Source organism: Pogona vitticeps, chromosome 2, assembly GCF_051106095.1.
Source record: "Pogona vitticeps strain Pit_001003342236 chromosome 2, PviZW2.1, whole genome shotgun sequence".
NCBI lineage: Eukaryota > Metazoa > Chordata > Lepidosauria > Squamata > Agamidae > Pogona > Pogona vitticeps.
The window spans coordinates 189,090,743-189,116,099 of NC_135784.1; the positions used below are offsets into that span (position 1 = coordinate 189,090,743).

General features: G+C 41.4%; 1 protein-coding gene across 1 annotated transcript; it reads right to left on the reverse strand.

Moving 5' to 3' along the window:
* Positions 1 to 11,620: 11,620 nt before the first annotated feature.
* On the reverse strand, positions 11,621 to 19,453 carry LRRC58 (leucine rich repeat containing 58). Its single transcript, XM_020789566.3, has 4 exons — positions 18,796 to 19,453; positions 17,029 to 17,157; positions 14,686 to 14,963; positions 11,621 to 14,063 (listed from the first exon to the last, which is right to left on the reverse strand). The coding sequence occupies exons 1-4, from the start codon at positions 19,257 to 19,259 to the stop codon at positions 13,855 to 13,857; spliced, it is 1,080 nt and encodes a 359-aa protein (XP_020645225.3). The 5' UTR covers positions 19,260 to 19,453; the 3' UTR covers positions 11,621 to 13,854.
* Positions 19,454 to 25,357: the final 5,904 nt, after the last annotated feature.

The window sequence follows — 25,357 nt, forward strand, 5'->3', positions numbered from 1 at the left end:
CTTGAGCTAGCCTATCTACTGAAATATTAAGCTGTCAGTTACAAGCAGTACAAGCAGATGTTTGACTCATCTTACCGCTGTATTAGTTATCCGTTCAGTAAATAGCGGATTTTCTTCTATATTGATCAGGATCTTAATTCACCCTGCTGAGCAGAAGAGCAAGCATGAAAAATGCTCTTTGTTGGTGCTTCTATTTGTTCTGTAGCTAGCTGGGTAGCTCAGTGAAATGGAGTACCTGGCTATGGGGCCAGGGGTCAGGAATTCAATTCCTCATTGTGCCCCCTGGAAAAGAGTGAGGTTGTGTGTCGTAGAAAAGTTGCACAGTCCCGGAGTGCCCAAAGAAAAATGGACTAGTAAGCCATTCTGAGTACTGTACTTTATGCTTTGGAGCCTCTGAGAAGAGTCACCTTAAGTTGGAAAGTAATTGTTAGTTCAGTAAGATTCACACTCAAGGCTCAGAATATTGTCATTCAGTAGCCAAAATCCTCGCATTAGAAGGCAGCAAGAGTCCTTCTATGCCAGGATAATATGGGCAGGCACCAGGCAGTTAAAGGAAACCTTTATAACTACAGTATAACTAATCGAACTCCAGTGGTAAGCCATCATTTTAAGATGGAAGCTCAGTGGTAATAAGAATGAGAATTAAGGGGCTACATTGCAAAAGTGATGCAATTACTAGATAACACTGTCATATCAAAATTAAGGAATTAATATTTTATAGCTACTCTTGAATGTCACATTTAAAGAGCATTTAAACAAATTTAAGAGGCATTTTGATATATTTTCCCCAAGGTTTATGTCTTTCTGTTATCAGTCCTAAGTGATTTTTTTTTTTTAAAAAAAGCTGTTTCGTCCTTACACATGCTACAAGTACAGGAGCAGGCAATACTGTTATTAAACTAGCAAGAAAAGGGTTAATTCATTCCCTGAAGTCTGTAAAAAGCTGCAGCTGGTAGTTGAAACTGAGCTGGGTGGGAGAAAGGAAACATATCTTCAACTTGAAAGGCTAGCTGTACCTGTGTAAGATTATTCTTGGCAGTCTTGAATTTAGAAACAATGTTATGAGAATCATCTCTCCTTGGAGTCTCATGGTGCTGAAATTAGTAACCCCCAGTGATGAGTCACTCTTGCCAGTTAGCTAGTCTGGGGAAGAACATAATCTGATTGGTGGAAATGGTTGACCCACCCAGAGAGGGGATGATGGAATATAAGGAAAATAAAAGAAAGATTCACAGTAGAAGTTTAAACTTATGAATAGCTTGCTTAGCTTGATGTTTCAACATATACAGTAATTTGTAACTGTTGTTTTGCTGAACTCTGTATGTGCACTAGAACCAAGCTAGTTTGGAAATATAGATCTAGTTAGTTAGTTTTTATTATTTTCTGTGATTCTTAACTACCTATGTCTCTGAAATGAGCTTTGTTTTGCTTCTTACTGTGGAACGCCTTCACATCATTATTATTAATTTGGAAGCTTTAAACAAATTTATTTTTTCAATACTTTTAATAAAAATAATACCGTTTACCTGCTGTGTTGTCACTCAGACAGATCAAGGTGTTGGTGGTACTAAGGAAAGTGCCTTACCTTTGTAGGTTTTGTATTTTTTGCGGGGTTTTGGTATTTTCTAACTTGCAAGGTTGGTTTGCAGCCACAAGCAATAACCTGAGAGTTGTTGTCTCTGCCAGGCCCACTAAAGGAGCAAATAAGCTCAAGAGTGTTGGGAGAAGGCTCTCACGGGAAGCCTTTCCCAATTGTTAGCACACTGAATCCTCCTGGAAAGTACCCAGAGTAGTATAAACAACGATAGTGTAGCTGAATTGTCAGTGGATCTTCTTTGTCTTGACCTGTAATCTTCAGATATCTTTGTAGATGAGTAATAAAAATCATACAGTTTGTTAACTTTCATGGATCAGGACCCACTTCATCAGGCATGCACCAGTGTCTTGTCATTAGCGCACAGAACTTGGAGCCCCCAAAGTTCCTGGCAGATGGAATTGGCAGGTGTGTTTCTTAGATGAAACAAAGAAAGAATCAGGCTCCACTGGAGGTGTGGGTTTAAAGGCTTTAAAATTACAGCTGAAGAAGCTGTTGATTGAAGAGCTGAGGTGTGATATCTAAACAGAGAAGCCCAACTCTTATGCATGTACCTTCCCTCATGACCTTCCTTTGAAACTATAAGTTTCTATTCAGCTGGGGAACAGGGGAAGACCAAAAAAAATATTTTTTGTTTTTATTTTTTTGTGTGTTTTGTATTTTTAAATATTTTATGTAATCTTATTTTATCACATTTTATTAAATTTAAATTTTAAATATTTTTTTAATTTGTAGTAAAATACTTATTATTATTATTATTATTATTATTATTATTATTATTATTATTATTATTATTATTATTATTATTATTATTATTATTATTATTATTATTATTATTATTATTATTATTATTATTATTATTATTATTATTAAAATATTTAAATATTTTGTACTTTTAAATATTTTTAAATGCAGTATCAGGATTGGCCACTAGAGAGAACCAGAGATTTTCCCCTTGGTTTCTATGTACCTGTATATTTTGCTGGACTGGTAAAGATTATAGTTACATGCTGGTTAGTTATGTGCTATCACGTCAGAAGCTACTTATAGTGCCCCAAATAGGGCTTTCAAGTTAAGTGAGGTATTTTACCAGTACTACATCCCCCGTGAGCTTCCACAGCCAAACGGGGGTTCAACCCACGGTGTCAAGAGGCCTAGTCTTCACTACTCCAGACTGAGTACGCTGATGAGGATGAGACAAATAGCAAAAACACAGGATACAATTATGTTTGAAGTGAAATAACTATAGCAAGGAGGACAATTTAGCAGCCTGAGTAGCAAGCAACATTGTAAGCACCTATAAAATAGTTTTTTTAAACTCTAGGTAAGTATTATAGAAACTCCTGTTTCAGTGAAAGCAAATTCAGTAGACTGCAATCCTAAACTAAGAAGTGATGAGGTAGATAGATTAGGTATCAACAGTGAAGCAATCTCAAGCCCATGTGATGTGGTAGAGTAGATTATATTGCAAACATCCATCTCTCTGTTAGTTTCATAAAATACCATATTATAAACAAATTATTTTTTTTCTATCCTGGGCTTAAGACCCAGTCTGACAGAAGGACAGACGATGACCCAGGAAGTCTGGGTTCAAGTCCCCACTTGGCCATGGAAACTGATTGGTGGCTGGTAATTATAAAATCACTCCTTAAGATGCCCTATCTTGAAAACACAATTGGGGTCACCATAGGTCAGATACAATCTGATGTCACATCACACACACATCTTTGTTGCAGAAGAGTGGTTTTCAGGCCTTCAGTATACATCACATAATTCATTCACAGCACATTCATCTGTACTGGGTATCATATTCTCCTTCACCACAGGTCCTGGTTCTTAACAGGCCCTCACGACTGTTCTCAGTGCCTTGCGCAGATGTTGTCCAACCCGCTACTGAAACAAGAAATCACAGTTAAGGCATCCCAAATAGGTGGTCTACCAATCTTTGCTTAAAACAATGTTTCCCAACAGTTTTTGAGTTGTGATCCCATTTTAGTATAATAGTCAAGTAACATGCAACCCCCACCACATTAGCATAAAGAGGCATTTTTAAGAGGATAAGAAAACACAGCCCAATATATTATTAAAACAGAATAGAAGAAACCATAAATCTTGGGCTGTTTTACCCTAGCTAAATGCAGTCAACCAGCTATGAATGGTAATCTACTGAGGACCAACAGAAAGCAAAATTTGATGGTGTTCCTGGGATTACATATACTTCCAGAACCTTGACAACTCAACCACTATGCTGCACAATGGAGGAACAACTACACACTTATTTTCTGCACTGCAAACAATGGAGGGACAGGCATCCATCTTCAAAGCCTGCTCCCCACCTGTCTGCACAGAACCTACACACTTGCATGCAATTCATGGTTAGGTATGACTGCCATAGAAATGTGTAAAGTCCAAGGCTGTACTAAATTTGCTGATATTTATGGAAATACGCACTTAGGAAAGTGGTATCTGCAGTAAAATGTCTGTTCAACTCTACAGCTCCAGACAGTGTTATTTTATGATAAATACTCATCTGGCATGTTTTAAATCCCTTCCTGTCTCCCTCCCTCCCTTCCTTGCCCCTTTTTATACTTCTTCCAAGTCTTTCTTGCACACCCCGCACCCCCAAAAATGCCCAATACAGTACATCTCTTCTGGGTGTGGGAGATACTGTTTTGCCCACATAAAGACCAATACCCGGGAAAGAAGGGGACTATTAAGGTCCAAACTGGTTCAGGATGGCGGGTGGGCGGAGGGGGGAGGAATTTACCAGCAATTCTCTCCCATGGATGGAGATAAAAGGAGCGTTCATTTTCAAAGGCAGCATACACAAAGGAGGCGGTGATGTTAAATTCAAACAATGGAGATGCTTGCAGCTCTTCCCGGAGACCGTGAGCTAGCCTTTGCTGGAAAAAAGAGTCCAGAGGAGTCTTCCTAGATTTTCATCTACTTACCCAGAGAACGGACTCGTTCTTCTACCACCCGTGGCCCTCCTTGTGGTTATGAATGACAGAGGGGAGTGGGAGGAAGACTGCAGGACACTCACAATCCTTTCCACACACCCCAGTGTCCATCCCAACCTCCCTCCGGTCCCCGTCAACAGTCGGTCAGTGGTCGGTAGGTGGTGAAATTAATGTTCTCCACCAGATGCATCAGGGGTACTGCACAGCATATCACAAGTCTCCTCCTCTTCCTCCAAACCAACAAACACCCCAAGGCACAAGTTATCCCAGTAAAGGTCTTTTGCAGACTGGACTGTGCCTGCGTCCAGAAAATTCAAATATGCCAAATATATCACAACGTATGTAAGAATTCCCTGAATTCCCTTTGGCAGAGATGACTGGGCAGGAACTTCATTTGGGAAGCTGCAGGCTTTTTCTGTGCTGCTCTGGCTCTTTTCTGAGGTGTTTTTTTTTTTAATTTTTCCACTACAATAAAAGATCCACTCCTCCCACTTTTGGCTTCTCCCACGTGGAACTTCACCCATGTCTGTCTTCAAGATGGCCCTGCTCTTGATTCTTGCGTGTGCATCGCAGACCAGCAAAATCAGAGTTGATCCTAAAGCTTCTCTGGGCCCTGGCAATGGCTTCTAACAGAGAAAATATGGCACACACACTCCCCCAGAAAACACTTTTCAACCCCCTTGGGGTTGCAACCCTCAGGCCGAGAAACCATGCTCTAAACATTTACTATATATTCTTATCTTCCTTAAAAATTGTTAATAATTTCTGTCTCAAATCATGATCTTAAATAATTTGGCATCACTCAGAAATGTGGGATGTTTGGTTCTAGATTATTTTTTAATTAAAAAAAACACACCAGTTTCAAAGAGCAGATCCTTCAGAAACCCCATTTCCTATTCACAGTATTTCTATTCTGATAACTGCCTATTAATTACTACTGTTAATCAAGTTCCAAGTTCAAGTTTATTGTACTGCCGTCACAATTGTTTAAAATACAAATATGATCAAATAAAACCATGATAAAATCACAGACATATAAAATAATACGAGACTCTTCATATCTGGGAGTCCCCCGCACAATTGATCGTGATGGCTCTCAGGAAATTAGCGCGGATGTTTCTCGCCGCTTTTGCAAACAGTGCTGTTCTGTGTCTACTGTTAATCAAGAGGAGCCATCTCTTAATCTAGCACTGAATGGTTAATTCAGTGTTCACTTGGACCTAAAGAACCTTACGAAACAGGCAGATGATATAATAATTAACCCTGAAAAAAATCAACATGAAGACTCAGGAGACAAGAAGCTTGACGTTCAAGTTTCTTGGAACCTTTGGGTGGATACCATCCGAAACATGTTAATTTTCACATGTTAATAAGCCCAAGATGTTTACCTCACCATCTCTGTTTGACTCGGTTTTTATAGCACCTTCTCCTGGGCGGGGGGGGGGGGGAATAATTTGAGACATGAGTTTATAGTTTCTACAGTGAAGCCATTTGCAAAGAAAGTCTGCAAAAAGAACTTGTTTTTGTCTTAATCTCTCATCATTCAGCTTAATTGGAGCATACTGTATATGTGAAGTTAGGGTATTTTTCTGCCTTAAACTTCCTTGCACTGAACTGCATTTTAATGCCAATTAAAAGCTTTCACTAACTTGCTTTTTAAATCAACCTGCATAGTTTGGCAAACTTGACCAACACAGAACTCACCCCAACTCTATCTCTTGTATGAACAAGTTAAATTCATTGTTTCTACAGCAGATCTTTGGGGAACTCTGTTGCTTAACTACAGCAGTTGGAAAATTTACCAACTTTATTCCCGATTCCAGTTCTTTAACCTGTTACCAACCCATAAGACAACCTGCTCTTATTCCAACACTGTTACATTTATTCCAATAAAGATTTCATTAAATACCTTCTGCAGGTCCCAGCAGGTAAGTTGCTAAATACTCCCTTACCTGTGTGCAGACTGACACTCTCCAAATTGTCTAGAAATTTTAGTGAGCCAGGACTCACCTTTGCAGATGTCATGTTGACTTTTCCTCAGGCAGAGCTATCCTTTTATACTGGGGTACACGTTTTGCCTACGAACCATATGCAGTTGTCAGTGCAGCATGCCCCCCCCACAAAACCCTGACATCTGGTTACTGCTGTTTGCAAAAGAGGATTTTTCTGGATAAAAATGCCTCCCCCATGGGGAGGATTACATTCTGGAGGGCAAACTGCACTCCGAGAGGCTTCGTGGGGTTGAGGCTATTTTTTTTTCTTAGGGGTCAGCAGAATCGGAGAGAGGTTTCCAAGCTGCAAGATGCACAGGAGGGCAAAAATGGATAATGGAAACTCAGAAACTTTTATCTACCAAACTTATTAAACTTTATTGACATGAGCCTCATGGCACAGTGGTTAAACTGATGTGGTTCCCCTTGACATTTTCAGTCCAGTCGTGTCCGACTCTAGGGTGCGGTGCTCATCCCGTTTTCAAGCCATAGAGCCAGCGCTTGTCCGAAGACAGTTTCCGTTGCCACGTGGCCAGCGTGACTAGGGAGCGCCATTTTACCTTCCCACCGAGGTGGTCCCTATTTATCTACTCGCATTTGCATGCTTTCGAACTGCTAGGTTGGCCAGGAGCTGGGACAAAGTGACGGGAGCTCACTCCGTCGCGTGGATTCGATCTTACGACTGCTGGTCTTCTGACCCTGCAGCACAGAGGCTTCTGCGGTTTAGCCCACAGCGCCACCACATCCCTTCTAAAAACTGTGCTCACAACTTGGGGTCAATTCCAGGCAGCTGGCTCAAGGTTCACTCAGCCTTCCATGGTTGATAAAATGAGTACACAGCTCACCATGGGGGTGGGGATGTGTAGCCTGCATAATTAACTTGTAAACTACCCAGAGAGTGCTTTAAGCACTATGGGGCAGTATATAAGCAGCACACGTTTACTATATTATATGTTTAATAATTTTATGTTTAACAAACTCACCAGAAATTTACGGTATTAAGAAAATATACCAAGCTAACTGACCTGTCATTTCCCAATTGTCCTTTTTTTTAAATGCCGTTACATCGGCCACTTTCTAGTCCTTTGTTGCACAGGTTTGCCTTAGATGTTCTTAATTTTTAATCATAAAACCAGCAATTTAACATTTGTTATTTAAAAATTCTCTGTTGCACACAGAGATGTCATACCTTACACAAATTTCAAATATACCTAAAATACTGAAGCAAATTGTCACTGGCCAAGCTTTTTTTTTCCCACAGCAAGAATCAATGCTATGTCCTTGACAATAACGGGAACATGCTCTCAAAGTACACCCTGCAACCAAAACTATGCTCATATGGTACTGGAGTTGTTGAGGCCATTGCACAGACTTCTGTGTTGCAGCTTCCAGAAGCGTCTGAGGGACAGAACGTTGCACCATATTTTGGAATGGTTTCTGGGACGATGCAACACCGATCTTTTAGAAGTGTGCTTAAATGTAAACAGTCCTTTTGCTATTAATATTGTGAAATTTCTAAATACTGTGTGACCTATTAGGCTGGAAGATTTACTGTCCGTCAAGGCAATAACGCTGTCATGATTTTTCCGCTTTCTTTTGTTATGCTCAGTAAATCAATAAGCACCTATTGTTATTGAATTAATTCAACAGTGGTGAAGATAAAATGGTTTTTTAAAAATAAGGTGAATAAACCACCTAGCCTGTATTTCTTTATTGGGAGCGAGCTCTACTGAATGCAGTGAGATTTATTTATGGGTAGACAGACATGAATGGAATTGTGCTGCCAATGAAGGACTTGACATTGGAAAGTATACAAATGCCAGCTATTAATAATTGAACAAGACATATTTAAATATTAATGTTGTGTGTACTCTCTAATTCAAACTCAAAATGAGGTCTGGAGATGTGTGTGAGGTGGAGCCCACAAACAAACCCTCCCAAACCAAAAAGGCAAACTCCTCATTTTTAGTTAACCCATTTGCCATACAGACACACACATGCAAAGAGAAAACATGATTTAAAATTTTTATATACATTAAATATGGGAATGGGAGGTTTGTAATATATACATACTGATATCTACCCAAGATCAGTGATCTTTATGACATGTTTAATTTTTTCTCTTTAGTGTTCAAAAGCTCCTGATTTTCAGAAATATTCTACATATCTGGTAATAAAGGTTAACACAAGGCACTTTAACAATTTGGTAAAGTAAATATAAGGCACATTATTGCATTAAAACATGAACGGTACAAAACATCTTTATCAAACTTTGCTGTGCATTCAAATGCATTAGACAAGAAAGTAACATAGTTGATTGAAAATTTCCTAAGATGAAAGTTATTTTTCTACATTACAGTCCAGAGATATTTGTGTGAACTATCTTAAGAGCATTCAAGCAATGAAAAACACATCTCCCTCATGCAATTAAGATGCATTACAATGATTCTTTGAAGTGAGTAACAAGGCAGCATTGTAAGAATTAAGTTTCATTACTTCCCATGAATTAAATCCCTACCATTCATCACTGCTAACTAGAATATAAATTAAAAAGAAGCACAATCTTCCCCTTGCCAAACAATCTAAGCAAGCTTTCAAAAAAGAGCAGAAAGGCCATTCAAAGACTCATGAGAAACAGTGCAACAGTACTTAGCAGGGCACATTAAACATTCAACAAGTCTCACAAATCTAACCAGACCAAAGCATCAGAACTGGAAAAAAAATATACAAATTCCTTCCAGTTAAGTAGCTATTTTGTCCTTAACATATTCCCCACTGATCTTAAAGCACTGAATGTACATTTACAAACACTTAACCTGCTGTTCTTGGCTAAAGAGATGGTACAGAAAGAAGAAATAGCAGGAAAAATAGGCCTATTTATTCACTCTGAGGTCTAACATTTTCTCCTCTTGCTATGAAAAAATAGAAAAAGAATAGTATCCAAGATTCAAAGCATCTGAAATTGTTTTGATGAAGCCTTAAATGCCTGTCAGTAGTGAAGGTTCAGACCTATAAATCAGAAGCTTATTGGTTACTGGTACACATGTACAAGAAACCACATAAATCATTGCAGCTTATTGACAAGCTATTGGTCACATGTGGTGAGTCTCGGTGTCTACTCACAGTGCCTAATTAATATGCTGCACTTAGCCACAATGACTGCCACATTTTCTTTTATATAATTAGTCAATAGGATGCTGACTGTACAGAATAACTTGGCTCATATTTTGAATGCTAGATCAGAATAATTTCAAATCCAGCTTCAGAAAGTACATATTGCTCACATATGCTTTTTCCCCAATATAACAGAAAATACAACAAGGAGGACTAAATCTGGGAAATGCATTTGGAAGGAGCTGTTGAAATACATAAAATAACACTAAAATGCAGAGCGGATTTGATCTAAATCAAATTGACTAAAATCACAATTTAACTCATGATATAAATTTTTAAAAATAGGGGTTTTTGACAGTTTAAATCAATTTGATTAAAAAAAAATATATCACTGCTCATTATCCATCCTGCCAGGCTGTCATTCTATATAAAAAGTACAAATGATGAAATATTGTGACAGGGAAAAGCAAAGGTAACTGTATTGGTTCATAGGAAAAAGAGTAGAAAATCCACAGCTGGGCAGCATTAGAACTAATCTAATGGCAAAAATTACATTATATAGTTTTGAGTTCTCTTCATATCTTGAATGATACAATTCGAAGTAGAAGGAAGCAACATAAAACAAAATAAAAAAGCATCAAAATTAAGCCAGATTTTGTAATCATTAGGTCTGTATTTAGATTCTCAAAATTGAGACCGTAGATTGAATTATGTCATCAAGTCATTTAAATACTCACTTGTCTCATCACAGCACTTAACAATCAGAAAATTATTCTTTTCAGGCCATGGGAATATTATTTTTTACACAAATCAAACAAAATTGTGTCAAGAATGGTTTAATGCAAATAGTGCAAAATGACAGTAACAGTTTCTTTGCTGCTTGCAGTTTTAAGGATTCAATGCATTTTAAGATTCAGATGGTTTGTTTCATGTCTTCTAAAGTAATCAGAGAGTCATTCTCTGTCTGCATTCTCTGTATATGATTTGCTTCTCAGAGAGAAAGAACACCAGTGCACAGACATGGTTTGTGCACATTCTCTTGATGAGAAAAAAATAGTGCTCTTTGTTTTTTCCTCTGCCTGGAGGAAAGGGCTTGATTATACTGCAAGTAGAAATATTACCAGGGAGAAACTTGAAACCACACCCCACAAAGGTGAAACCCCATCCCACTTCTTCTCTAAGAAGCAGACCTGGCACAACCACCTGCCACATTTATAATATGGCAGGTGGTTATGACTCTCATTTATAACAATTTTTTCTGCACTGTCCTCAAAATATCAGTGCATGGCCTGAAGAAATGCACTCAACCCACAAAGCTTGATTTTTTGTTTGTTCAGTTTTTTAGAGGTCTAATAAAGTTTTCACTTACATTTGCATTTGTGTAATTTTACGATTCACATGGCCTTTTCCTAATTTTTGCAAATATGTAATCTGAATACAGTACTGAATACAGTTGCACAAGCATGACTAGTGTATAAGACATGCTTACAATATCCCTGGTGAGGAATGACACTCCTACCCTTTTGTGATTTTGTAATGCATTTTTATCGCTATTTTCTGCAGATGCCAAGTGATAACCTGTTTAACATGAAAGTAATTCCAACACCAAGAGAAAAGCATGAAAATGGGGAAGAGTGTAGCAGGACACTTAAAGACAAGTTATACAGTGGTGCCTCACATCATGATGTTAATTCGTTCCAGCGAAATCGCTGTATAACGAAAACGTCGTGAGGCGATTTTAAAAAGCCCATAAAAACGCATTAAAACCAGATTAATGCGTTCCTAGGGGTTTCAAACTCACCGTCCAGCAAAGATCCTCCATAGCGTGGCCATTTTCGCTGCCTGTGCAGCGAGGAATCCGTGCGAAAACACAGCGGGCGGCCATTTTGAAACTGCCGATCAGCTGTTAAAAAATCATCGCAAAGCAAAATTCCCCCATAGGGATCATCGTTTTGCGATCACTTTTGCAATAGCAAAAAGTTCGTCGTGATGCAATTTCGTCGTCAAACGGAGCGCCCGTCTTGCGGGGCACCACTGTGTTTGGAAAAGCCAAGATAAGAAGGTCAAGGGCACAGTGTAATTAAACTGATGGTGGAACTACCTGGTAAGATTTTTGAGTGGGGTGGGCAGAATGCAATCTAGGGATTAACATTTCAGATATTTTAGGACTACAATTCCCTTAATTCTCCATTCCGGGACTTCTTCCTGACAGGCAGATACCTTACAGACACCTAAATATGGCTTACCTGGGGAAAAGGCCTCAACTGGAAGGCACTGAGGCTGTGCTACGCCTAGCTTCAGTTAGCGTACTGTTTAGAAGGAAAGCTCCCAGCTAGCACTGGGGCAGGAACAGAAGCCTGGGTGAAGCTAGGCCCAGTTCAGTCTTTGATCCTTCCAGTTGAGCCCTTTCTCCTAAGTGAGCCACATTTGGTTATCTGACTTTCATATAAAACTCCCACAATTGAGGATTATGGGATATGCAGTCAAAGAAATCCAAAAATCCCACCTCTAGTGTGATCTTTCAGATGTCAATAGATTGCAACTCTCACCAGCCCTACACAATATAGCCAATGGTTAGAAATCCTAGAAACTGTAGTCTAACACCTGCAAGGCACTTACACATTTCTGCCTTAGAGATACTGATACAATGGTATACCTAATTTCTCTGGGTTATATAGGTACAAGTCATCATGTTATGCTCATTGCTGCATTTTATGATAAATAAGTACAGTGGTGCCTCGCTTAGCGACGTTAATCCATTCCAGAAAAATATGTTGCTAAGCAATTTAATTGCTAAGCGATTTAAAAAATCCCATAGAAACACATTAAAACGTATGTAATGCATTCCTATGGGCTTAAAAACTGAACTTATGCGAAGATCCTCCATAGGGGCGGCCATTTTCGGTGCCTCTAAAGCGAGGCAAAACAATGGGCGGCCATTTTGTTTTTCTGGCGGCCATTTTGGAACCGCTGATCAGCTGTGCAAAAAGGGTTGCTTTGCCATGATCGCTTCCCCGCGATCATCGCAAAGCGATTTTTCCTCATAGGGGCCATCGCTAAGCGATGGCTCTGGTGATGGCCAAAACCACATCGCTTAGCGATTTCATCGCTCAACGGAGCGATCGCTAAACAAGGCACCACTGTATAGTCTTTGAAGAAATACCATCCATAATAGTCAGGTATATAACAATCAAGTTGTAAGTAAATGACTAATCTGCAATTTACTAGTAAATTAAAGTTTATAGAATGCAAGTAAAAGAGGAAACAGTCTGGGAGTACACAGTCAGGAAACAACAAGATGCATAAATAAAGTGCTATGAATTAGCTGTATTGGCAAAGAGAAAACAAAGATCTAAGGAACAAAGCATAAGGAAGGCACTGATGATATATTGCAAAGTCATATGGTATGAAGAGTGGCATAGTTCTGCTTGCTGTAAAAGAACAGCAGTGATAGGCAAATGAGTCAAACAAGAAAAATATCAAAATTTAAGTTATTTCTGGACTCTGGAGGAATGTTGCTTGAATAAATGTGCATATACCCAAGCATCACAAAGAGCAGACATCTGTGTTCAAGTATGACAGATGCTGATAATAACACTGGGGAATAGAGATGGGCACTTACCGCACTTCAGCTCGGTTCAGAGGATCGGGCCTAGAGATGGTGTGCTGCCGCCTCAGATTCCAAGCCCGCACAGGCGCCATCAGAAGCTTCCCTGTCCCGTCTCCTCTTCTGAGTGGGGACCCAATCTGCTAAACTGTGCCAAGTGTTGAACCACAGAAACTGCCCATCTCTACTTAGGAAGCACACCCTGCACCCTTATGTAATCTTTTGTTTTATCACAGCAAATAAGAATAGTTCACTCCACATATAGTTTTAATCACAAAGAGTTCCAGGCACTCTTTCAATAGGACATCAACGCCAAGGGGGCCTCTGACATCCCAGAGCCCAGCCTCCCAGTAACCATTCCCCTCAAAAAGGTGCTTGTGCCAGCTTACCCCTAAAGGCATCCAGTGCCTTTAGCCTTATAGACAGCATCATCCCAAAAAAATCTATTTATGTCCAGACACACATTCTGTGAGAAACACAACAGAATCAGGTCAGGCTAAGAGGGTGGTTGAGGATGCATCAGACTGTTCTTCCACAGCTGCTCATCTAATGTGATTTGATTTTAGTCTTATAGAATCCTTCTCTTGCCTATCCCAGAAGAACCTTTTGCATCCTGCGTGCTGCAACAATAGCCTCGTCTTCCGAATCAGATTCACTCTGAGAATTAGAACTCTGTGAGGCAGAACTGCAGGGGGTAGAACACTCCGGGGAACAAAGGTAGTGCATCAGTGGAACACGGTACTTCCCGCAGAAGTCAACGAATTTGATTTGCCGGACACAGCTGTCGAAATAGACTCCTACAGAGCAAAAAAAAAAAAAAAGAGGAAATCTGTAATACAACAAATGCTTATAATTGTTACTGAGAGTTTTTTCTTCCTCATCTGACTTTATAACAGGGAGAAAGGTGAGGCAGAAATCAAACAAACAGCCATCTTTCTGCACAAGGAACTAACAGGCAGCCTACAACACTGAATGGTGTGCTCTGAGACACTGGTCAGGAATACAAATGAGTCAATACTCATCCTAGCTTGATTCAAATCAGTATACCCCTCTTTTTTCTTAACAATATTCTTGCCATAAAAGGAGAGGGGTGCACTGATTTGAAACATGACACAAAGGATTCATTATTTGGAAGCGGTGGATACATATCATTGAACTTTGGCCTGATCTCTCAAAGATAGTTCCTTTTACGAAGAAAGATGAAAAACAAATTAAAAACATACAGTGATGGTAAAAGTAAACATATGCAGGGAAAAAATGGATAATTCATGTCACAAGGCAAATTAAAACTTTACTGCAATGTAAGCACAGGAGGGTTGCAGCTTCTCAATGATTGAGGGAATGGTGCATTTCCAACACAAGACAACGTGCAGAAAGCTAGGAGAAGGAGCTCTCATGAGATCAGGGAAAACAGCATACCTCCACATTTAGGATTGGGACAGTTGCTGGCCAGATTCAAATAACGGAGCAGATTTCCTGGGAGATCACTAGGAACATAGGGAACGTTGCGGATTTTAATGGTACGTCCAGCCAGTTCCTGGAGACTTGGTGGATTAAAGGTCAAGTCACGGACAAATCGCACAACTAATGGGTTCCCACGCAAACTCAGCTCTTCAAGATGCACTAAATTGAGGATCTCCCGAGGAAGGTATGTCAGCAGGTTATTGTGCAGACTAAGAGAACGCAAGGAATGCAACCTGAAAATCAAAGATACAAAAAACTGAGGCAACTGTGCAATGGCTCCATCTTCATCTCATAAGCCCATGATCCAGGAGAGAGGGACACTTTAGTTTCATACATAAATATTAATATACAAGAAATAATGTATAAAAATGCATACATGCTCAGTTTGAAACAGGTTTCAAATGTTGAGCACAATCAGGACAAAATTGGGAAGGAGTGTCACTTAAAAGATGCAGAAGAGACGGACACACTTCATAATCTATACAGCACAAGTAGGAAATGTCTAGTTTTTAAAGGATAAACATGTTTATACAAGCCAAGGCTTACATTACCCTTTGCATACTTTTCCTCAATAATGCCTGCTACATTTCTGTCCCACCTTTGTCCAATGAGTTCAAGGTGATGTACGTAACTCTCATCCTCCCACTTTATTTCACAACACTTCTGTGACACAAAATGCTGTAAAGTGTGTGACTAGCCCAAATTCACTCACTCATGTTTGAGAAAAGATTTAAACCCAGTCTCCCATGTCCTCATCCAATACTAGACATGTGCAATACTAGAATTTCCTATTTTTCTTTTCATTTCAGGTCTTTTCAAGAGCTGCCTCTCTCGCTTCATATTTTTGTGTAACTGTCCTTCTGTTTTAAATGAAAAAGAAGGCCTCTATTGAGTCATTTGCTTTGTGCTTCCTCATTCATGTTTGCTAACACTCCAAAAACTCTACAGAACTCTTAAAAACAATTTCAAAAAAGCAAAAGCAAGACACAGAGAATCAGTCTAGTACAAAAACAGACAACAGTATATTAGGGGAAAAAATCATCAGACCTATGCAGGCACTAGTTTATATTATCACTTTCATCACTATCAGAGGCCACACAAAGGTGCTCATTCAGCTAACATGCCCCTACCACTCACAGTCCTATGCACAGAGGAAAAATACCTCATTCACCCATCAACCAATTCAAAAACCAGTAAGGCACCCAAAAGTTAGAAAAGATAAAAATATTTGGGTTCAGTGACAGCCACCCAGCAAAAAAGACACTATGTGCCTGGGCAGCACAATGGGAAAAAAAGTCATGGAAGCAGACAGGCAATGGCTGACCAGCACACAAAGACATACCATTTACTGTATTTCTCATAAGCTGGTCCTTTGAAGATGGAGATGTAAATTAACTCCACTGAAAAATACTGTATTTGAGAAAACAGGACTCCTGTGATACTTAATCTGTGACAGCTCATTTACATTTACAAGCCACTAATATAGAATTCATCATGAAAAACAAGTATGTGAGAACCACCTGTTACTCTGCTCAAATGTTATCAAAGCTACATTAACTTACTCAGGCTATAACTCAATACCACTTATCTGACAGTAACACGATCAATAGAGATTAATTACTTATTCAGAAAGCACATGTAAATGTTGCAGAGACTTACAACAATCATGCATATTCAGGTGGCCTGTGGATGGCAAACTACAGCCAGTCACAGCTTACCTGAACATATGGCAAAATACAATGGCGCCTCGCTTAACGATGTTAATTGGTTCAAAAAAACCATCTCTATAGGAAAACATAGTTAAGCGAAACACCATTTCCCACAGGAATGCATTGAAAACCGGTTAATCCATTCCAATGGGAACAGATTACCATCCTTAAGCGAAAATCCCCATAGGAAACATCGCTAAGCGATACACTGTTTCCCCCATTGAAAATCATTGAAGCCGACTCAATGATTTTCAATGGATTTCCGATGTCTATTTTCGCTCATTTAAAAGTGTCTTAAAATGTTTGAAACCTGTTTTAAATGCTTGGAATCGTTAGTCCACCTTGTGAAACCTATGCAAACTTAATTTGGCTTTGTTCTGAGTCTTCGTTAATTTTTGGTGAATTCCCCCCCCCCATTGAAAAGCATTGAACTGTCCACAGTAAAATAGACCCACCTATAACAACCAACATATAGCTTGCATCTTCCTTCAAACACAAACACTTTCTGAAAGAATTAGGTTCACAAATATTTGAACTCAATGAGACAAAACTGACACATTCAAAATAGTGAATGATTAAAAATACTTACTGTGCCAACTGAGGAGGAATGCTCTGTATCTTGTTATCACATAGGACAAGATAATTTAGGGAAGGCAGATTTGCTAACTCGGGAGGAACTGATGTAATAAAATTTCCTCCAAGATATAAAAATTCTAAACTGAAAGACAAGAAGGAAATTAAAACATAAACTTTATGTTAATAATCTCTCAGCTCAGAGTTCTGTCCCAGCAGGACATTCAAAGCCATCACACATACATATGAAGAAGTGGTCTAGCACCTTGGTACTGATCCAGATTCATAGAATAATGGAACTGGAGGTGCCTATAAGGCCATCAAGTCCAATCCTCTGCTAAATGCAGGAATCCAGTTTAAAGTACAGCTGCCTAATTTTCTCTATTCCATTGCCATATTGCTCTAATAGTCAGGAGATTTTCCTGATGTTCAACTGAAACCTGGCTTTCTGTAACTTGAGCCCATTATTATCTGCCTCGTATGCTGGAATGGTTGAGAACAGCACCTGCCCTACCTTGGGCACATCATGAGAAGGCAGGATTCTCTGGAAAAGACAATAATGCTGAGAAAGCTTGACAGCATGAGGGGGAGGGACCAATTAAGAGATGGGTTGACTCCCTAAAGGTAGCCACAGGAGCTGAGCAGAGCAATTGAGGGTAGGGCATTTTGGAAATCACTCATTCATGGGGTCACCATAAGTTGGAGGTGACTTGACAGCCCGTAACAACAACAAAGAACTTTGAGCATATCCCTGTTAAGTAACATGTGCCAATCACACATGGCTAACCAAACATGACTCCACCATTGTTATTTTCTCAAAAGACTACAAATCCACACTATTCTGGGAGGAAAAGGTTATCTTTAGTGTTAGCCTTAAATTCTCATGTACCAAGCATTTTAGAGGTATGGACACACTAAAAAATCAATTAACTTCTTCTCCCTGAAGGACGTCAATGCATTTATCAGCAAATGGTAAGTTGATCCTTTATACTTTTTACTGGAAAATGAGAAAACAAGCATTTTCACTCATTTCCCTTACAATCTCCCTGAAAGTAAAGTTAGGCCCAGATATTCGGGCAGGCTTCTTCAAAAGGTTTCATAAGCTAAGTACCTGGATAAATTTCTCATCTTTAAAAGGGCAAAAATGAATATATTCATGAAAGCCAGATTATTAACTATTGACAACCCGAACTAACACAAAACTCTTTGTTCAGAGACAGGAATTAACAAAATCAGGGGCAAACGAGGAAGGGGGGGAAGGCTGTCCCTTTCGTTTGTGTCCTTTGGGGGTCCTTCCCATCAGTCTGTTGCCTGAGGGACGGTGAACACAGGATCCTACGCTGGATAAATCTTCGGGGCAGCTGTTTCTTTCTTGAGCCCCTATTATCCAATCTTTCCATCGAAACAGTTCGCGGTGGCATTGCAACAACCGTCATTAATAGTTTAAGAGGGCTGTGATGGTGTTTGGCCCACCTTCATGGCTCAGGGGCTAAGGCTCATGGGGCACCTGAGCTGGGGAAGACCCTGCCGGATTCAAATCCATCTCCACCAGGCTGGGTCTCCTCAGTGGTGGCCCCACAGGGCATCACAACACAGGGCGATGCAGAGCAACCCACAGGGGCGCCTGACCATTGAACTGCCCTATTCCCCATTATAAGAGAGGACACTCACCCCACACACACCCTGGCCCCAGATGGCCTCCCCCCTGTCCGGAGAGTGTGTGTGTGTGTGTGTGGGGTGGGGGTGGGGGGGAGAGAGACATGCCCTAACCCTTTCCCCTCACCCGCTGAGCTCCTGGATGGCCGGAGGGATGCTCTGGAGGCGGTTGCTGCCCAGGCTGAGGCTCTGGAGGCGGCGCAGGCCCAGGACCGAGGCGGGCACCTGCGTGAAGCGGTTGCCGCTCAGGTTGAGGACCCGCAAGGAGCGCCCGAGCGGCGCCTCGGCCACGTCTTTGGGGAAAGAGCCCGGGGCGCCCAGCCGGTTGTTCTTGGCCAGCAGCGTGTGCAGCCGCCCCAGCTCGAGCAGCTCCGAGCCCAGCGCCGTCAGCCCCGTCCCGCTCACGTCCAGCACTTCCAGGGCCGGGAACCAGCTGCCCAGGCCCGACGGCAGCCCTCCGCCCGGCGACAGCCACGACGGGGTCAGCACCAAGCGCCGCGACGACGCCTCCACGCTCCCCCTCAGCCGGAGCGCCGCGGCCTCGTCCGGCGGAGGGAGCTCCCCCGCCACCGGGCCCTGCTCCTCCGCCATCTCCGTCGGGAACCAGCCCCGGAACCTGAAAACGGCCCGGCCCGCCCGACCGACGGCGACGTCATCAAACCGCGCCGCTCTTCCCTGTCCCTCGCTGAAGGGGGTTGTTCCGCGTCTTATATGCAGATTCCCGGGCCGAGGCGACGCGGGGCGGGGACGGGGGTTGGCGAAAGCGTCCCGAGACTCCAGCCGCGGGAGGCGGGCAGCCCGGCCAGGTTTCCACAGGGCAGGCGGTGGGGCTGCCCAGGGTGGGTGGGTCGGTGGGCGGGTGGAGGTGCCTTCGTTCCCTGCCTTTCCCAAACGACCCCCGGGGGCAGTTTTTCTCCCGGCTTGTGCTGGTTTTGGACGTAAATGTGTCAAGTGTAAATAAGAACTTCGTAAAGAGCGGCATTTGAACTTGGTCGGAGGTTTACCATTCCAGAGACGAGCCTCGTCGGTGCCAAGCGATCTGTCTTTATTTAATTTATTGACTCGGTCTTTCTCCTCGACAAGTGTGTCCCACGAATTCTCCCTAACGCCTTCACAGAAGGTGAAAAAAAAATCCTCCCCAGTAAGAGGACAGAACAACGACTTGGGACAGGATCTGCTGTTTTCCGAGCCGTCGTTCTTCCTTTTCCATCCAGCTCCATTATGTAAAACCTTCTGTTTAGGAAAGGTAGCCGTGTTACTCCAGGGAAGCCTATCAGGTGGACGAGGTCCGCGAAAGCTCACATTAACGTGTAGCAGTTAGTCTTTAAGTTGCCAGGGGGGTTTGTCTTTATTTTAATTTTTTAATATTATTTTCCACCTTTGTGCTTTGCCTGGTATGCTTTATCTGTTATATAAAGTGTACTCTATATAAAACTTCTTAATTTTTAAAAACGAAAGTTAAAATTTCTTCATCAGGATTTGCATAAATCTTTCTTTTTACAAAACAGCAGACTCCTTGCTGTTTAAGGTGTATTGTGTTTCCTCCACTTGTATGCTCTTGGAGGAATCAGCTTTGCTACTTCAGTTGTCACCTGATCTGAACAAATTCTGGTGCTGACAGCTAGCAACGCACAATTAAGTGCTCTCGTTTTTTAAGTTACCACAAGACTGTGTTGTTTTTGTTGTTTCTTCTAACAAGGCTACCCCTCTGGCATGTTACTACAGTACTTTGGAAATCAATATGGTGCAAAAGAAATAAAACATTTGAAAACAACATTTGTAACGGGCGTCTTGCACTTCTGGAGATAAGTGTGGGGTACTTTCTGCAGTCTGAAGAAAGAATATGTGTTATTAGAAGAGCCCCTGAAATGGCTTGGCACATCCGGCTGTGCCTTCTCTTCAGTGCCCTTGACCAGAAAGGCAGAAATGTATGAGTACTGTGATAGGTCGAATGCTATAATAAAACGAGTACCTTGTATATTTATGCAATGTTTTCAGGGCTATTTGCAAAAAAAATGTGAGAGGGGATCAAAAATGATCAGCACACCTCTTCATGTTGTGTTCAATGATTTCTCAATCCAAGGAAAAGTGAAGAGTATAAAATTCTATTGTCTCAAAAATGTGAGGTCTTTAACTGATGACAGGGATGGGTCTGGACATCCCGACATCCCTGTGTATGCCACTCCCCCAGATCCTGATCTTGTGTTGAATGGCGAAGTGGTGGGTAGTTCTGCTTGTGGCAGGCTGACTTTGAGTAGAACCCTCATCTCAATTGTGTACTTTGTGTCCAAATCCTGTGCCCATCTAATTCTAGATGGGGCTGTTTGGCCACACACACAAGCAAAGATAATGCTATAGGATTTTGTTGCGTTTGGATGAGAACCTACATGATCTTTGTGGTGGTATGTTTTGATGTGTTTACCATAGATAAAATACTAATCTACACACTTAAGTGTATTCAAAACTATGGACTCCTACAGCAAAGAACAAAACCTTCACATAGAAATCAGTTACTTAAAGATTCTAGAAGCTTTCAAAGCTGCCTTTAACACAACTGCAGCCATGGTGGTTTCCCACTGCCTCCTTCAAACTGACCAGCTTCTGGGATTTTCCCTTGCATGGTGTCATTTTGTGAATGAATGTGAGCTCAAGAGGGTATTCTGTAGACCAGCGGTCCCCAACCTTTTTGGAACTGCATTCTAGTTGGGGGGACGGGCTCTGTGCCCAGGGGGGCAGGGGCCCCGTGCTCAAGGGGGATCACGCTCGCGGGGGGGGTGTCAGAGATCCGTCTCCGTGGCCCAATCCTGGGAAGCCCATGGACCAGCACCGGGTTACAGACCGGGGGTTGGGGACCGCTGCTGTAGACCATTTTGACTGCTTCTATTGGTGTTGTCAACATTCAGGTTGCCCTTTGCTATGTAAAAAAATGGCAGTCTTCTTGCTGAAAATGCAGGCACAGTGTTGTGCAGCAATATCAGGTCTTGGTGTTTTGAATTGTGGATACAGAACCACAATACTGTACCCAAAAATCATAAGCTGGAAGTTTTTTGAAGAATTGAATTTCTATATTGCAGTGCATGCATAAGTGCGATTCCATAGAAACATGTTTTTTTGTTTTATGTTCAGTCAGTCCACAGTTGTCACTTCGGAAAACTGGCTAGGAAAGTCATTGCAGCAAAGGAAGTAAGAACTTCCTCATTTCAAATGGATTTGCCCAATTGTCTTCCTTCTGAATGCCTTCCCCCCCCCTTCCTGCTTTAGATAAGGTCATGTCCTGGGCATCAGCTCTGACAGAAATTGGGTAATTATTTAAGTTAGGATGTCAACAGTATCTTCGCACATTTTGTTGTTTCTAGTTCTTACAGTTTCGAAGATCTTTTTAAGACAAACAGGACACTACTTGATGTAAATATTTCAGAAACCATCATTCACAGTCAATGACCTTTCAGATGCATGGTGTACAACCTCAATAGACATATAATAATGGAGAGGATGGGAAAGTGAAATGTAATGGAAAAACAAAAGGTTCAGCATGCTGATGATCTTATCACTGTTAAAGGTCATTAAGCATCTTTGGAGATGACAAATGCAGATCTTAATAGTGGTCACTGAGAGTTGTTCAAGTCATTCCTGAGGAGGGAGCATATGGCCCACAGTTGCTCCAAGGCTGAAATCAGAGAAGGCATAGGGAATAAGAATACACAAATCACAGGCAGAGAACCTTTGTTCAAACAGTTGTCAATTGCAGTGTTTCATCAGCAAATAAAAATAATCTTTAAAGCTGTCCACATTGGTCATTTGTGAATCTTACTAAACTATGTTGATCCTTTATCAGTCTTACTAAATTACACATTTCATTGGATATGGGTTGTAAATATTTACACAGAGTAGGTGGTTGGTTTTTTAATTAATATCACTCATTATATTCAAATGTTTCTATTTTTTATTAAGAAATATTGAATTAATAAGAGAATTGCTATACTGATTGAAATAGTCCCAACTAGAGAATGCCCACTGAGTCAGTGGAAATTTGGTGTGTAAGTACGTACCTCCATATGTTCTATTGATTTAAATTGGCCTACTCCAGTTGCAACTTTCTGTGCTAAGCAACACGATTTAAGCCACTGAGTACAATGCTCTGATTTTGTATAGTGTTTTAGTGAGCATGTTAACAATGTGCCAGGTCTTTGTGACAGAAGTGTTTAAAAAGAATGGTAAATCACAGCATGCTTACACTGCAGTACTTGGTTTGCAAAAACTAAACTAAAAAAACCCCTGTACTGTTGAGCAATGTTTCCCATACTTTCTACGTCAGGGAACCCTTGATCTGTACATAGAGGGAACCACTGTATTGCAGATTACGTCACAGTCAGTTCAAATGGAATGCTGCCCAAGCTACTAGCTGTCCCTGTTGCTTTGCCAGAGCTGGAAGGCAGTCCAAACACATACCAACACACTGCACCTGCATTTAAAAAATTGACATTATTAGGTCACACAATCACTCTATCAGGCAAGCTTCCCTACGGTCTCTGATGCTTTATTTGCAGAACACCTGATAAGGTTCCAAGGAAAAACCCAAGAGTTCTGAGAACATATATTGAAAAACACTGACTTGCGATGTGGCCCAGACTTACTTATCACATTAAAAAGCCTCATCTCAAGATAGATCACAGGTACCTTTTCTTTTCAGTACCCCCACCTGCTTTGGAAACATGACTTTTCTACTACCTAAGCCAGTTTGCTTTAATTGACTTACATCTCATGAAGCAGTAATGCTACTCCACAGAAACCAAGGTCTGAATACTTCTGTAGAAATGACCAAGCGGTATTGTCTATTCCAAAATTAAGTGTAACAGCAAAGACAGGAAGCCATTGTCTTTCTAAGGTCTTATTTAAACATTTAGTCTGTGAGTATTTTTAAATATTACTTTGCCAACCATTGTCCATTCTCGTAATATCTATGCTACAAGAAGCAGGGGTATGACTGAGAGGCCACAAAAACGAAGGACAATTGGGAGAGAGAAAATGTGACAGCTGACTCATCGGTTCCCATCTGTGGTAAGGAAGTGCAACCACACTACCTGAAAGCAGTCTAATTTTTTTGAATGTGTGCTTCATCAGATGCTTTTGATCTGCAGCTCTTATCATTCATTACCACTGTGCTAGCTAGTGCTGATAGGCATTTATGGCTAAAAACATGAGCCCCCACCCCACCCTGGTCTTGCAGCTCCCTTCTAGAATAAAATACAGTGGTGCCTCACTTTATGAACGCTCCGTTTGACGACGAAATCGCATGACATCGATGTTTTTGTGATCGCAAAAGTGATTGCAAAATGCTGTTCCCTATGGGAGAATTTCGCTTTGCGATGACCGGTTCCCTGCTTTGGTAACTGATCATCGCAAACCGATGAGTTTCTCACAGCTGATTGGCGGTTTCAAAATGGCCGCCGGGTGAAAAACATGGCCGCCCGCTGTTTTCTGGGATGGATTCCTCGCTGCACAGGCAGCGAAAATGGCCGCACTATGGAGGATCTTCGCTGGACGGTGAGTTTGAAGCTCACAGGAATGCATTAATTGGGTTTTAATGCGTTTCTCTGGGTTTTTTAATATCGCATTACGCCGTTTTTGTTCGACAGCGATTTTGCTGGAATGAATTAATGTTGTCATGCGAGGCACCACTGTACCTGAATGTTTTCCCTAATGGAACAAAGGGGATGTGGCATGTGGTTCTATCTATCCCCCCACCAGCTGCTTTTATAAATATGTGAAAGAAACAGGAGATAGAGAGGTTACTTACCTGTAACTCGATTCTTCAAGTGGTCATCTGTGAATTCACATTAATGGGTTTAATCTGCACCTGCACAGAGGTCTCTGGAATATTCCAGAACTCAAATATGCGTTCGCCAGGACCCGCCCCCTTAACACACGTGGTCCGCCCATCCTGCCGATTACCTCAGTTCCCAACAGCCCGCTGCTGCACTTTAAGACAGATGTGACGGACAGACAGGAGGTTGGGCGGGAAGTGTGATTTCACAGAGGACCACTCGAAGAACCACAGTTACAGCTAAGTAACTTCTCTTTCTTCTTTGTGGTCTCTGTGAATGCAGACTAACATCAAGGCACAACTGAGGACAAGGCCACACGACCAAAAGCCACATCCGCTTTCGTCCTTACATCCAAACGATCATGGGATGCAAATGTCGATGGAGTGGATCAAGTAGCAGCCTTGCAAATATCTGGAATAAGTACACCTCACAGAAAAGCCATGGAAGTGGCTATTACTCTGGTGGAATGAGCCTTAATCTGCATAGGCAGAGGCTTTTGAGCAAGCTGATATGTGAGGCGTATGGTTTGAACAATCCATCATGAAATGGTTTGAGGAGATACATGTGTTCTTCTATGTGGCAAATGTATAGAAACAGTCTCTTAGAATTCCGAAAGGGGGCAGTTCTTTTGACACAGAATGCCAGAGGTCTTTTCATATCTAGAAAGTAGAGAGATCACTTGAGATCCATTGCTAGTGATGGGAAGAAGGTAGGGAGGACAATAGGCTGATGGACATGAAATTCAAAAACGACCTAAGGGAGGAAGGAGATGTTTGGACACATTATCTGGATGAAACTGCAGGAATGGAGGGTCTACTCGTAGGGCTGCAAGTTTGGACGCCCTACGGGCAGATGTGATAGCGA